The sequence below is a fragment of the Seriola lalandi genome, unplaced genomic scaffold (genome assembly GCF_002814215.2).
Source record: "Seriola lalandi dorsalis isolate HSWRI2012SDOR001 ecotype SW California unplaced genomic scaffold, Sedor1 jcf7180002054654, whole genome shotgun sequence".
NCBI lineage: Eukaryota > Metazoa > Chordata > Actinopteri > Carangiformes > Carangidae > Seriola > Seriola lalandi.
Window position 1 is genome coordinate 598,569 of NW_019525207.1, and position 14,585 is coordinate 613,153.

The following is a 14,585-nucleotide window of genomic DNA, read 5'->3' on the forward strand; positions in this document are numbered from 1 at the left end:
CCTTTTAGATCTCTCTCTCTCCCCACCTCTATATTTACCTCACCCCTCTCTGAGATTAGCCCAGGTATTTTCTGCAAGTGCCCCTGCAGATCGATAGCCACTTTCTCTACAGTGGACCTGCTGGGGTTTACTAGAACCAGGCTCGACTCAAACTATCGACTCTCTCAGTTCCTTTCCTTGATGCTCCGCATCCTGGCTGTCACACCAGGTTGATAACAGGATGCAGAAGACTCTTTAATATGCTCTGAGGAGTAATAGAGAGACATCAGTAATTAGTAAGACTTCAACTATAGCAGCATGAGCGGAGGGAAGGTCGAAGTTAGGAGGGCTCACTTGATGCTCACATAAAACATGTCTCTCTTTTCTCACATTTCTATTTCTTTGCTTCGCTCTGTCTTTCTTTCCACCATTTGACCTACATGTCTGCCGCCCCTTTGCAATCCAATTTGTCCTCCGTCTCCATCCTATCCTCCCTTCTTCTCTTTAAGTAATAAGATTGCTGCTGTTGAGCTGGTCTTTTAAGGCCTACAACACACACACACACACACACACACACAACCACAGGAGCAGTGTCTGCCCCTGAATTACAGCACTGCCACACCTCCAGCTATCTGTAATCTCCCTCGGTAGACCACAGTGTGCAGGGTGAGGAAACTACAGAGAGAGGGGTGAAGAGGCAGTGAAAGGTGTCACTAAAATAACAAACTTTACAGGATTTAAAGGAAGAAAGAAAACAAATCAAAGAAAGCATACAATGGCTTGAAAAGGAGAAGAAACTGGACATATTTCTTTTCTTGTGGGAGTTGAGGAGTTTCAAGGTGAGGTAAATTACTTGTGGTATATTCAGCTGCCACAGCACATACACAGATTGATGGCCTATTAAATTAGCTACTAACAAAACAAGGCAGCGCTGCTGGTATATATCAGGTGCGATCGATCAGCTTCAAAAAGTGAACTGGATGATTGTGGAATAACTTTTCCAAATGTAGGGTTTAAGCTCTGACCTTTCTGAGTCTTACAGTAAATCCTCTTTTTTTCCCAGGTAAGGTCCACTGCTGTTCAATTTCAAACATATTTCTCCTACATCAGCCTTGGAAGTTTCAGTCCAGAGCTGCAGTCTCAAATAGATCTGGCACAGCTCAGAGCCAGAGAGCCAAATCTAATTTGTGAGGTTATCGCTGTCAATTCTCAGCCTGCAGCGACTGCTGCGACAGTGAAATACAGGCTGGGCGCGACAGATAAAGTACATTTCTGAGCTGTTAGGCCTGAACTTTATTTCTAAATCTCAAATGTATTTCAAATGTAGTGTTTTGGTGTTTTGTTCTGAACCATAGGTCTGCTCTTGGAAAGCAACATCTCATAAAAGCCTTATTAATCCATGGTCAGCTGGTTCTGGCTTGGCTGCAGTGTTGTATTTAGATTATCAATACTTTTGTCAACAAAAACTGTTGTATATCCTACAGACTGGATCTTCAGTAGGCGGCAACACAATCATGAACATCAGTCATTCACTGAGCAGCATCAGTTAAAGGACCACGCAATGGATCACCTGCAAAAGTCCGTAACTTGCTCAAAACCCGTGGTCAATGAACATGTCAGCGCCATCAGAATGATCCGTCTCTGTGTCATTGTTTACAAACTACATATTCAAAATGCTCAGCCATGTTGTCAATATAACAGTGCACACATTACTGTATGTGTGAGATTGATTACAAGAAATTGGACAGGATTCACATTTACACTTTTACTGTTTGTACTGTAAACCATGTCTGGCCATGTCTGCACACACACACACACACACACACACACACACACACACACACACACACACACACACACACACACACACACACACACTGCTCTCCCATCATTCAGCTGCACCCTTCGACCAGACTTGGCGATTGTAAGGTCATAATTGAGAACACGGTCTTCAGTTGTGGCCCTTATTTCATTGGGAGTGTACCTATATCCTCGGCCTCTTCTACCTCTTCCTCTGTTTTGCCACCCTACCCTTCCACCACGCAGCCTTACACCCCATCTCTCGACCCTGTTCATTTCCTCGTCGCTCGATTGTCAGAATGTGTAACGCTGCGCTGTGCTCTGTCTGTGTATGCTTGCCAATTGTGGGTTCGTGTGATGCAACTCTGAGCTATTTTAGAGTGAAAGTCAAGATTCACCTGAGAGCAATTCATCAATTCAGGTCACATTTACAAAAGAAAGTTTAATAGAAATATATAGAAAACGTGCTTGAAATACTGTGACAACTGGTTCAACCATTTTGCATGTAACGACTTCTGCAATTAACTTATTTAACTTAATGTTTTTGAGGGGTAAGACAATTCAACAGAGAACGAGCATGATACATTTTGACCAACATGACATAAGCAATTGATATTGTAGGAAAGACCCGACAATTGTACATAATCATTTGCATGAATGTGCCAAAACATTTGCAAATTGTTCAAATGAATGACAAATTGCTTTTTATGATGATATTTTCTGATCTGAGAAATGTGCTGAAGCGACTGAGGAAAAACTGTAAAAAAGAAAACCAAAAACACAATAAGTCTTAAAATCTGCTTCCCTTAAAAAGAATGAAAACGCGGTGCACAGTCTTTCTGCTTACAAACATTGTCAGCATAATAACCTGTGGTAATCATACACACAGGTGGCAGAGATACTGTTCCTTTATGTATATAAATCATATCTGCTGTTCTGTCACATCAAATATATTCATATTCATATCAAGTTTACGGAAACAACTTTTGTTGTGAATACCTACTGCATGATTGATGTGAACAGAAGTGCTTTGAACATACGTGACAGCAGCCTGAAGTTTGTCATCACAGTAAAGACAAGAGCAGTTGTCACCCATCATGTTGCATTTGAAACGTGATTCTAGTTTGTTGTTGCTTGTAACTGTTGTATGAAATATCTGTACACAGAAGCAGCGACAGAAGAAACACGGGGGAGACAAAGGGAAAAGAGAGGAAAAAAACTATTTCACAGCCACGGCCGGGACATTGTGTATGTGTGTGTGTGTGTGTGTGTGTGTGTGTGTGTGCGTGCGTTTTAAGTTTTAGAGGTCATAAAAACTTATTTACATACACACAAACTCATCTGCACAATCAGATCCACTTATGTTAGCATTTGAACCAAAATCAATGGGTCGAGTTGGGGTTTGTTTACTTGTGCTGCCCAGTCACCCGGTCCTGATCAAGCTGATTTGCTGAGTGTTAGACTGAATATGTCTGTTCTGAAATTTAAAGAGTAACTTCAGAGAGGGCTGAAAAGCAGTGATTTGCTGCCCTCTCTAGTTTCAAGGCTTCTTTTTTTTTCCACAGTCAGCTTCACTGATGGATGTGGGTGGGTGTGGTCACAAGTATGCTTTTTGCACTTACCTGTAACCACACAGTGATGTCACGGGGTCCTGAAGTACACCTGCTGCAGCACGGTGTGGAGTTACTCTTTAATTTTGATTTTTGCTTTTTTTTTGTCATGAATATTTAATTCTAGAAATAAAAGAAAAAAATCCATTCTCCGGCTGCTACAGTACAGTGCTGTGTTACAGATTTAGATGACAGCTATATTCATGTGCTGCTGAAAACAATTCTGGGTGAAATGGGGAATCACTACTGTACAGTTCAACTCCCGGGGATGTACTCTTTTCTTTTGGGTGTAGATTACACTTGAATCCTGTAGCACATGTATATTTACAGATTTTAACACCTCTTCTCTCCACAGAGGGCTGTCACCCTTCCCTACCGTTGCTTTTCTTCCATCATGGTGGACCTGTTCCTAAACAGAGTTCTGGTAGAGAACAACTGGGACCAGGATGAGCTCAACACAGAGCGTGAAATCACCGGGATCCTCGAAAACCGCATCCTGATGCTGTTCTTTGCATCTTCCGAGTGTGAAGAGTGCCAGGAGTTTGTGCCTGTTCTGAATGATTTTTTTAAGAGACTCAAAGATCCGGCGTACATCGAATACCCCAAACTGCTCACGCTCATCTACATCAGGTCTCTATCTTTCCTTCTCTTTATCTCTTTGATGCAGGGTTATGATTGCATGAACTCCCATTCACACTGTTTTATCATTCATAAGATTTCCATTTCCAAATCCTCTCTTCAGCTTGGACCAATCAGAGGAGCAGCAGGAGAGAGTCCTCAAAGAGATGCACAAAAAGGTTCTCTTCCTGGCCTTTGAGGACCCATACAGGAAGTAGGTGGATGGAGAGAGAGTGTGTATTTAACCTTTGTGAAAGTGTGTTTTTAAAGCGCACTGACAGCAATATGAAAGACAAATTATCATGGTTTATAACTGTTTACACATAAACTGTGTGCATTTCCAGACCTGTGTGTGTTTTCCCTGTTTTTCAGGGAACTGCAGACCATGTTTAAGGTGAAGGACGTTCCCACAGTAGTGGTCCTTCGTCCCAACGGCTCCATTCTCTCTCCAAACGCTGTGCAGGACATCTGTCGCTTTGGTTCCGACTGTTTCCACAACTGGCAGGAATCGGCAGAGCTCATTGAGAGGAGCTTCATGCTCAACGAGGAGTTCGACGACCTAAATCTGCGTAGTGCCACTGACCCCGTGAGGAGACTCAAGTACAAGACAGAGGACGACAAGAGGAAAAGGAGATGGTGGAAGTTATGGGGGAAGAAAGGCAAGGATGGAAATGAAGGGGAGGAAGAGAGAGATGGAGCGTGGGATGCAAAGAGGAAGGAGGGAGATAAAGGAACGTGGAGGAGAAGATAAAAAGAGAGGATGAAAGGAAAAAAGTTTATTTAAAAAGCAAAAACCTTTGTTTTGATCCTCTCAGCACATCTACAAGTCCAGTCTCTTGCACGCGCTCACAGCCTCTTTAAGAATTATTTTCTCTGCCTGCAAGGACATGTATAGCAGAATTACACAAGATAAGGAAAAAGAAAAAACAAGAACTGACAAGAGCTCCTTCATTGTGTTGCTAGAGGTAAAGTGTAATGGCAAGTAGAAGCATAACATAACTCTGCCTCCCTGCACAGATTATACAAAATGTTGAAAGGAATGAAATAATATCGAGTTCCTTAAGAAATACGCTACTATTGCTGTTTGAATTACTACATGTTGTATTCTTCCTATTCTGATTATTATTAATATGTCTAAAATATGATATGAAGGTCTAGTGTTATCACTTCACCAACTAACTGCTGAAGTTAACTAAGAATAACTAAGAAAAGTTTTCAGTCATAAGAGCAAATGTCACAGCATGTCTATATAGATAATACATATAAAACACACATGTACATGTACAGTACATGTCCCAGATCATTTAAGTTGATATAGGCACTGAGCCCCACAAATAAATATTTGTGTATTAACAGTGGGCCAAATAAACACTTGTCAAGAGAAAGGGATCGCATACACTGACCAACTGTACAGCTCTACAGACTTATTTTCTTTCGTTGTTGCCTCTTTTAGCTCCTTGTTTTGGTTTTCTGGCCAGGTAATTCAAATCATATCAAGTCCACTTCCAGCAGCATCAGGCAGCTGTTAGAAAATAAAAACAAACAACAAAAACAAATGGATGGCTGTGAATGTATTTCCATGTCTGCCTGATATGTAAACAGGGAACTGTTTGATAACATTTGTGCTTGTCAGCATTTCCTGTTTTAGCATGTTTATGTTTAATTGCAGCTGTAAACTAAATTTAGGCGCTGGCACCTGCTGGTGTTTAATACAGTGTCAAGCATTGTGTATATGTTATTTATTTTTAGCATTATTTTAAAATTCTTTGTCAATTATGGCATCTGTCCTGAGATTTTTATTTTATTATTAAACAGTTATGTATAAGTTGTGCTGATCTCCAAAAAAAAAAAAAAACCCAAAAACCCCAAAAAGAACCCCCAATAAACTCTCTATCCTGCTAACACAAGCTGTGTCTAAATTTCACTGACGTGGCTTCACGGCCACACTGTGCTGTTCCCTGCAGAGCGAATCAGACTATCACTAACCAGATACTCCCTGTAGGTCTGCACCTCCATTAGCTACTGAATAATAAAGGTCTCACTGTGGCTCACTTCATTATGCTCTTTTTATTAAGCACGTCTCTCATTCTGTAATTTCTATGGCTTCCATTCACACATACATGCTCGCTCAGACACTGCCTTCATACACGCACAATGACTGTGAGCACTTCATGTCCCTTGTCCCTCTGTCACCTTGTCTTTCAATCCCTCCCTCCCAGACAGAAGAGGGGAGGTGGAGCACAGAGACACAAAGAAGAGGAAGCGAACAGCTACTGGCATCAAGGTGAAGGAGACACAGTCAATGAGTGAATGTGACACAAACTGACAGGCTGGGAACTGATTCAAGCACGACCCAGGACGAGTTGAAAAGAACAACAGAACTAGATCTTGAAGGCTGCTCTCTTTTTCGATTTGCTGCCTCAAGGCGAGATAATATTTGTTAGAGGTAAGCAACTATTAGGATTATCCGACTGAACAGCAAGCAAGATTATATATGATTAATAGATTGGCGTGTAAGTATGACTGGGTGGAAACATGCAGTCTAGTATACAGGGCATCGTCAAATCATACAGTATGCAAGAACTTCTTTTTTTTTTTGCTAATGTCAAGACTTTCTCAAATATCATTGTGAGTTATTCTAGCTGTCTTCATGTTTGGCACTGACACAGGTGTGAAAACTTTTATATATCCTTTCACTACATGCTACTCTATGATTTCCCTGTTAAACCAATGAAAAGAAACAATTCTTTTAACCTCTCCCTGTAGCTTCCTATAGCATCAGTCCTCATCCCTGTGACCCTTCATCATGGTGGACCTGTTCAGTGATCGGGTCCTGGTGAAGAACAACAAGGACCAGGATGAGCTGGACACAGAACGTGAGATTGTGATGCGCCTGCAGAACCGCATCCTGATGCTCTTCTTTGCATCTGCTGCCTGTGAAAGCTGCCAGCAGTTTGCTCCCGCACTCACCGACTTCTTCAAACGGTTGACAGATGAATTCTATGTGGATCGCTCTGCTCAGCTGGTTCTCCTCTACATTAGGTACAACATACACACACACACACACACACACACACAGAAACTCACACAAAGGTGTATATTACTGTACTATACTTGCACATTTATTCCCAGACCCTGAATGCTAATCTTAAATGTGTCAACTTCATGCTTAACACACCCATTACCCCTAACTTAATCTAAAATTAAATCCTTGTGTGTGTGTGTACAGTTATGTGTGCATGCGATGTCATGTGTATATACTAGGTGTGTGTGTGTGATCTTAATCTTAAACCTGTTATAGTCTCAAATGATAAGGACTGGCAATGTATCCTCAGATGTGAAGTCTTTCATCACATCTATCCTTTTCAGTCACGCCTTCTATCTCAGTCAGAACCAAGCGTCCTCAGAAGAGCAGTACAAACACACACAAATTGGCATTTGGATAGTGTAAAATTGTAAAATGTACCAAATCGGTCCATCCATATCTCCCGGCAAAGTGATTTTTCTTTCATCCATCAGTTTGGATGAGTCAGAGGAACAACAAGAAAGCTTCCTCAAAGAGCTTCCCAAGAAGTGCCTGTTCCTGGCCTATGAGGACCCCTACAGGAGGTGTGTGAGACTGGCCAGTAAAATGTGTGCACAACCTGCTGGTGGATGATAGTAATGTAAATATACCTAGCTGTAAAAAATCTATTAGCTCTATGCCAATGTGTGTGTGTGTGTGTGTGTGTGTGTGTGTGTGTGTCCACAGGGAGCTTGAGGCCATGTTTAATGTGGAGGAGCTGCCCACAGTGGTGGTGCTGCGTCCTGACTGCTCCATCCTAACCCCTAATGCAGTGGAGGAGATACTCTGCCTCGGCCCAGACTGCTACCGCAACTGGCAGGAAGCGGCGGAGCTCATCGACAGGAACTTCATGATCAACGAGGACTTTGAGGAGAAGTCCATGCGCAGCTTCAGTGACCCCGTGAGAAGACTCAAGTACAAGGTGGAAGATGAGAGGAGGAAGAAGAAGAAGAAAAAGCGCAGAGGATGGGGCGAGGGTGGAGATGCGGAGGTGGACGGAGGAGCGGATGGAAAAGAAGAGGGAGGAGGTGGGTCATGGTGATGGGGACCAAGAACAAGAGGATAAGACTGTGGACTCCCCCAAAAGTTGCCATGATTAGTGATTAAAAGCATTGCCACAGCGTTTCTACCGCCGCTGCCCACGTTGCACCGTTTTGTTTGGCCAGATGAAACCCTCTCCACAAACACAGGCGGTTCTCATCCTATTCGTGGAGTAGAAATGTCAAACTGATGTTATTGTGATGGGCTTTGCTTTTCTGTATCAGTGCTAAGCAGTGACTGTGGACTTACTGCAAACACAGCTCCAGTATGAGTGGGTGTGGATACGCCAACAACCACTAAAAAGTAATGTAAAACACTATCTAAAGGAACAATGAATGCTGCTAACCAGTGCTGACCCCAGTTTCGAATTGGCTGTCTTTAACACTTCTGAATGCTGCCAAGTATACCGTCAAGCCAAGGTTAGGTCTGAGCCAAGCCTTACCATTATGGCTTGCTTTATTACACCCTGGAGATTATTCCAACCATTTCTCCATTTTCAACGACACAGCTCTGTAATGCAGTTTTTCTTCTTTTTTTACACTATCATTTGTACCATCCAATCAAAACATGCCATGCATAATCTGAAATCAATGAATTATTCAGCACCATTAAAATAATTTTGTTAGTGACTGTTGTGCTTTGAGTGTTTATGAAGTCTAGCTGTGCTTTACAGACTACACAAGAAGCAATCAGAGCCATTCAAAAGGAGTCAAGTGAAATGATGGAGAAACTGGCTTTTCTACATAATCAGTGGTTTCCTGTGACTGTGACTCATCTTGTTTCATGCTGAAGACTGTGTTTAGCCTTTGCGCACTTCCTCGCACATGTAAACTGTATAGATGATGCTTTTATGCGATCAGTCAGGATCTTCATTTGCAACAGTTCCTGATCGCTCCCCGGACTATAGTGGAAGATGGAGGTTTTTTTTTCCTTCTCTCCTCTGAGTTACCTGGGCCTTAAAAGCATGTGCTGCCTTTACTCCTACAAAATGCAAACATGGTGCTTTTTTGCATTGTGGTAATGACAGTAACGGCAGGGGTAAAAAAAAAAAAAATTGCATCTGCAGCCAGATGATGAAACCAGTGTGTCATCACGGTGTAACTGGTTGATTGGTAGGTTTGGTGTGGGCTTTGTAAATGACAGTGACATGATGATGTATGTCAAAGCATCCAGTGTTACAGACAGACTGACAAATAGGCCACATTTTCTGTCAGAGCTGCTGCAAACTAAGCTCTTCCGTAGGTTAATGGACATAATGCAAATGCCTGATGGATGTGCACTGCGCTGCACAGGCAAACACACCAATTCACCCTTTTTCATGCTCTTGTCATAGAAGTGTTAAACCTGAACCCCGAGCCGGTCAAATGTGCAAAAAAGACACAGAGGCCTAAGTAAACACGAGCCGCTGTTTATTCCCTTCCCCATCCCTTTTGCCTACACAGCACCTTATTGTTGCTCACTCAGACAAACCTTGATAATATAGTCGAATCCCCCCCCCCCATATACACCACCCTCTCTCCCTGCCTCTCTCTCTGTCTTTGCACGCGTACACACAAATACACACACGTGCACACACAAAGGCACACACGCTTTGCGCGCTCTCGAGTGCAGAACGCGCAACAAGCGGACCAGCGGATGGAGAGAGAGAGAGAGAGAGAGAGAGAGAGAGCGAGAGCGAGAGCGCCAGGAGAAGAGGAAGAAGAGAGAAGGACGGATGCAAGGCGAGGCCAGGAGCGGGAAACCTTATCTCTCCTGGCTGTCCAGCTGTTGTCTTTTTGTGTTGTTTTTTACCTCAGCGCCATCTCATAAAAACGATTCCTGCCTTTTTTTTCTTTTTCTTTTTTTTTTTTTTAAAGCCCGACATATCCCCATATCCGTCCTGATGTGCTGCTGCGCCTCATCACGATTCTTCAAGGATATGCAAAGCGGCTGTTGTCACGTCGACGTTATTTTCCATTAAATGCAAGGATGTAATTGAACGATATCGGAAGCATTTGATCAACAATGACAAGTGAGCTCGATGAGCTGTAGAAATCGACGAAGGGACGCAGAGAGAGCCACGGTCTGTGCGTTAATTTGCGCCTAATTATTGTTTTCGTATGTGATCGTGTACCCCCCTCCATCCTCCCCTATCCCGCTTCATCCATCGGAGCTATAAGGCCTATAGCCCGCATCATCTCTGGGCATGAAACCCGTGGGAATTATGATACCAACGTGACGCACAGTCACACAGCACAGCGGGGAAGACAACGCGCCTCGACAGGACGGAGGGAGGGTGTGAGGTCCAGCAGAGCAGAGCCCAACACAGTACGCTGATCACAGGAGGAGGACGCCCAGTTGTTGTCGGACATATCGCGCTAATGACTGCCGTATAGCCCCGCAGGTATCGCCCATCACCGTTTCCCTACTGAATATTTATTTATTTTTATTTTACTCATTTTTATATATTTTTTTTTCATGTATCGGGCAGAGCGGAGCGGGAGAAAGGGGGGAGAGTACAGTGGGTGAGGGCGCGGAGAGACGGAATGCGGGAGACGCAGTGAGCGAGGAGGAGGAGGAGGAGGAGGGAAATCGGAGAATTGACGGTAAGATATGGATATAGGCTATGAGGATGCACCCCGCCCCTCCTCTCTCTCCCCCTTCCCTCCCCCCCCTCTCTTTACACGCACACGCGCACATACATGATCAATGCCTGGGAAGACAGCGGAGGTGCCCTGCTCCTTTGCTGCTGCTGCTGCTGCTGTTGCTGTCAAGGGCCATTTGATGACTGAGGGACAGGGATCTGATGTGCTGCTGTGCTGGGCCGCACACTGCTGGCTGCCTTTAAAGCTGGGTCAGTGGTGTAGGAGTGTGAGGCATGAGTGCTGTGAAATATTCATGGGCACGTGATTAGCCTCCTCTGGGCGTCTGAGGAGTGCAGGGAGAGAGTGGCACAAATGACTCAGGGTGTCCCACGCTGGCCCACTAGAGAGGTCTGTCACCAGTGGGCTGAATTATGTACATCATCACACACCTTCATTGCAGTGTCTGTGGTGTGTGCTGCAGTGAAAAGTGTTGTAAACACGCACACTAAAGGGCTGTAAATGCGGGGTTTGGTTTGAATGTTTGCAAGGCGTGCTTTGCCGTTTGACCCCAGATTGGAACATGAGGAGAAAAGAGACAGAGAGGAAGACAGCGCAGACCGAGTGAGAGTCCATTATCAATATTTCAGAGAGGGGAAGAGAGGACTGGGTCAGTGGAGGAGGCCAGGGAGGGAGGCGGGAGTGACCGTGAAGGGGAGAGACAGAGAGAGAGAGACAGAGAGATGCAAAAGGCGAAAGGAGATGAAGAAAAGAGGAGAAGGATGAGGAAAAAGAGGGATGAGAGTGGAAAGAAATAGCTGGATGGCTGACAGGACTCCTACTCTTCTGTCAGGCTGAATTTCTTAGTGCGGAGATCTTGTTTGCGTTGTATTATTTCATTTGTGTGATAATAGATTTTGTGTATGAGAGATGAAAATGATGACTGATTTGAACTGATTTACACGCAGAAATGTCTGTGACAACACATTTTAATACGGTGACTCACCTAGTTGTGTGTGTGTGTGTGTGTGTGTGTGGCTGCATTGTGCACATTAGATGAAAAGGAGAAAACAAACTTAACAAGGTTTGCTTCTATGTAGGGATCATCAACCACTGAGGAGAAACTGATTTGTTTAAACCACACTCCCTCACACACTCGCTCACTCGCTCACACACACACACACACACACACACACACACACACACACACACACACAAAATTTGGATGGATTTTCTATCATTTGACTTGTAAAACGCAACATATTTATCCCTTTTTCTCTGGACCACTTCAAACAGGTTCCTATCATGTCTCCTTGCATCAGTCAGACAGGCTGAGTCAGTCGGCTTGCGGCTCAGAGCAGGGGGCGGATATAACAGTGTAATATCAATATCATGACATGGGACTGGATTTTACATATTAATGTAGCTAATGATTACTTTCCTCGTCAATCAATTTGTCAATGATTCTCACGATTACCAGATGAATTGTTTGTTTTTTTTCTTTGAATTGATCCTACAGTGTTGTGACGTTGGTCGTTTTGTTTTGGCCAACAATTAAAACCTTGATCAAACATGACAAAAAAAAAAATCATACATGACAAATTAAAGCAGCAAATCGTCACATCTGGCACGCTGGCATTTTTTTTTGTGGCATTAATTATCAGAGTAGTTGTGCATTTAATTGTCAGTTGACTAATTGCTGTAATTATGCTGTATACCTTATAGCTGTGTTCTCCTGGGACTGATGGTAGCATTACAGCGCACTGATTGTGGACAGAGATAAACAGTGATCGCCTGTTTGGTTGTCATATCCATATTATCATTTTTTTTCTTGTGTGTAAATGACTCTAAATGCACAAATAATCTTTTTTTTTTTTTTTTACAGATAGCTATTTGTTCAAATATATTGTTGTATTTGATTATGCTCATACTGCGTGGCCAGTGTTCATACAATTTTCCATCATGAATATGTATTTTTTTATTTTTTTTAATGATAAATTATAGAGTAAATTGATGAATGAAACCTTAAAATCCAGTAATCGTGGTATAAAACTAACAGAGACTCTCAGAAAGTAAGCAGACCTTCTTTCTGGCAAAATCTCTTGACAGGAGACAAATATTGCTCAAACCTGATGTCCAGCTCTCGCCTGTTCTGCCTTCTCCTCAAAAACAAAAGCTACTGGATGCACTCGGCTCTGCTCCGTCACACCCTAGTCAATGATTGTAGAAGAAGCTGAAGCAGTTTTTGTAGCCATGACATTTTGTCACGCCTCAAGATCACAGTCCTGTTCTTTGTCCAGGGAGTTTGTCTGGGTGACATGTTGAATAGTAACAGGTTATGCTGACACATAAATCATATTTAGCACCAAAGGGCACCAAGAGACACAGACAGCACATGTCTCCTCAGTAATTTGATCACAATACTGTATGTGTTGCACGTAACTGTTCAAGTCTTGCTCTTGGAAAAGCAGATTTCCTCCAAAACCATATTACTGTGTGGTAAGTAAAAGCTCCAGATTACATCTATTGCTCAAGGATGCAACTTCTCTAAATAAATGTTTGTACTTCCCTGAAAGTTGCCCTCAGTAAAAAGGTGAAGGGTTTAAGGATGGAGATGCTGCAGTCATTTAAAATGCTGTAAGACTAAAAGCTCACATACACATTCTTTTTTGTGCTAGATCCTCAAACCTTAACATGCATTCAGCATCACACCATTCATTTATTACTGCAACTGTAGATGTGCGTCATGTGTTAAGCATTAGAAAACACAATAAGAATAATTAACCGAGACATTTGGTTCCTGGTCACTTCACATATTGGAATTTAGATTTTGCAGGAACTGCAACAGCTTTCTGACCTTTGTTGCAGCGTGTCCCTGCTGTTTTACTGTGAAAACTAAGAGCAGAGTTCTGTGAGGGTTAATCACAGTAACACAATGTGCTATTTTTACAGGATGAATCACGCTGTTTCTTCGTTTCAAATCTGTTTTACAGCACAACACTTCCATGCCCATATGTACACATGAATGTATGTCAGTTATTTGAAGTTTGTGTATGGATTGCAGGCTGGTTGAGACGTTATACAACTATAAAGTAAAATGGGAAGGTTGTAACAGTGGGTTGTGCTGGAGGAGGCTGATCAGTCCTTTTCTGTAGATGCTCACTCAGCACCGCCATGATTTCATGTCAGCAAACACGTCACTACAGCTAGCTACAGTAGAGCTTATCTTCTCATAATTGGTAAGTGTTGATTTTAGCAAAAACTTAAACAAGCTTAATATGAATTAATCATTTTTATAACACGTGTGTATGACAAAGAAAAGCATTAAATCCTTCAGAAGCTCAAACCAGAAAATGTTGGGCATTTTTAACAGACTTTAACTACTCTGCTTCACGTTGTATGCTGATCAGGTACAAAACAAAACAGTGTAAATGAGCAAACACACTCTTGAAATCCTGGAGATTCTCAGACACTGAGCATGCACTTAGGGCAGGATTACAATCATGATAAATATGTGAGGAAATTTATCAGTGATTAATCAACCTTCCTGCAAGAGACTCAGTTCTTCACGTTAAAATATCAAGTGACTTTTCACAAACAATCTGTCTATACACATGTAGAAAAGAATGGAAAACCAGGGAGGGTGTTTGGCCCTTTGGCCTTCCATAGGGTATAAATGCTATTATCAATCTTTATATGTTAGTATTACACATTTAGTTTGGTCTTTTATTAGAGGAATATATGAGAACTGATGGCTGACAACACTGGATGACTTTGAAAATGACATGAATGAAAAACATTGTCTGGATACATCTGCAAGCAAATTTCCTCCTCCTGTTTCCTGCCTGCAACAAGCGAGTGATTGACAGAGGGCGACACCTCCGTTCCCCAGAGTCACACATCGACCAGACA

The 14,585-nt window shown here is 42.7% G+C and overlaps 3 protein-coding genes across 3 annotated transcripts in view; all 3 read left to right on the top strand.

Moving 5' to 3' along the window:
* The first annotated feature begins 625 nt into the window (after positions 1–625).
* LOC111665534 (nucleoredoxin-like protein 1) lies at positions 626–5,900 on the top strand. Its single transcript, XM_023420578.2, has 4 exons — positions 626–818; positions 3,745–4,019; positions 4,132–4,221; positions 4,380–5,900. The coding sequence occupies exons 2-4, from the start codon at positions 3,784–3,786 to the stop codon at positions 4,756–4,758; spliced, it is 705 nt and encodes a 234-aa protein (XP_023276346.1). The 5' UTR covers positions 626–818; positions 3,745–3,783; the 3' UTR covers positions 4,759–5,900.
* An 879-nt stretch (positions 5,901–6,779) lies between these two features.
* On the top strand, positions 6,780–8,741 carry nxnl1 (nucleoredoxin like 1). Its single transcript, XM_023420568.2, has 3 exons — positions 6,780–7,049; positions 7,527–7,616; positions 7,759–8,741. Exons 1-3 carry the CDS (start codon positions 6,814–6,816, stop codon positions 8,111–8,113), a joined length of 681 nt encoding a protein of 226 aa, XP_023276336.1. The 5' UTR covers positions 6,780–6,813; the 3' UTR covers positions 8,114–8,741.
* Positions 8,742–9,820: 1,079 nt separating this feature from the next.
* Positions 9,821–14,585, top strand: part of adgrl1b (adhesion G protein-coupled receptor L1b) — a 29,443-nt gene continuing 24,678 nt past the window's right edge. Inside the window, 2 exon segments of the mRNA XM_087177773.1 lie at positions 9,821–10,495; positions 10,583–10,697. The gene's annotated coding sequence lies outside the window, so the exon portion shown is untranslated.

Excerpts from the sequence above, each read along its gene's own strand:
- LOC111665534 (XM_023420578.2), top strand. The coding sequence starts at position 3,784 with ATGGTGGACCTGTTCCTAAACAGAGTTCTGGTAGAGAACAACTGGGAC. Across the intron at positions 4,020-4,131 it reads CTCACGCTCATCTACATCAG|CTTGGACCAATCAGAGGAGC; the intron begins GTCTCTATCTTT and ends TCCTCTCTTCAG. Across the intron at positions 4,222-4,379 it reads TTTGAGGACCCATACAGGAA|GGAACTGCAGACCATGTTTA; the intron begins GTAGGTGGATGG and ends CCTGTTTTTCAG.
- nxnl1 (XM_023420568.2), top strand. The coding sequence starts at position 6,814 with ATGGTGGACCTGTTCAGTGATCGGGTCCTGGTGAAGAACAACAAGGAC. Across the intron at positions 7,050-7,526 it reads CTGGTTCTCCTCTACATTAG|TTTGGATGAGTCAGAGGAAC; the intron begins GTACAACATACA and ends TTCATCCATCAG. Across the intron at positions 7,617-7,758 it reads TATGAGGACCCCTACAGGAG|GGAGCTTGAGGCCATGTTTA; the intron begins GTGTGTGAGACT and ends GTGTGTCCACAG.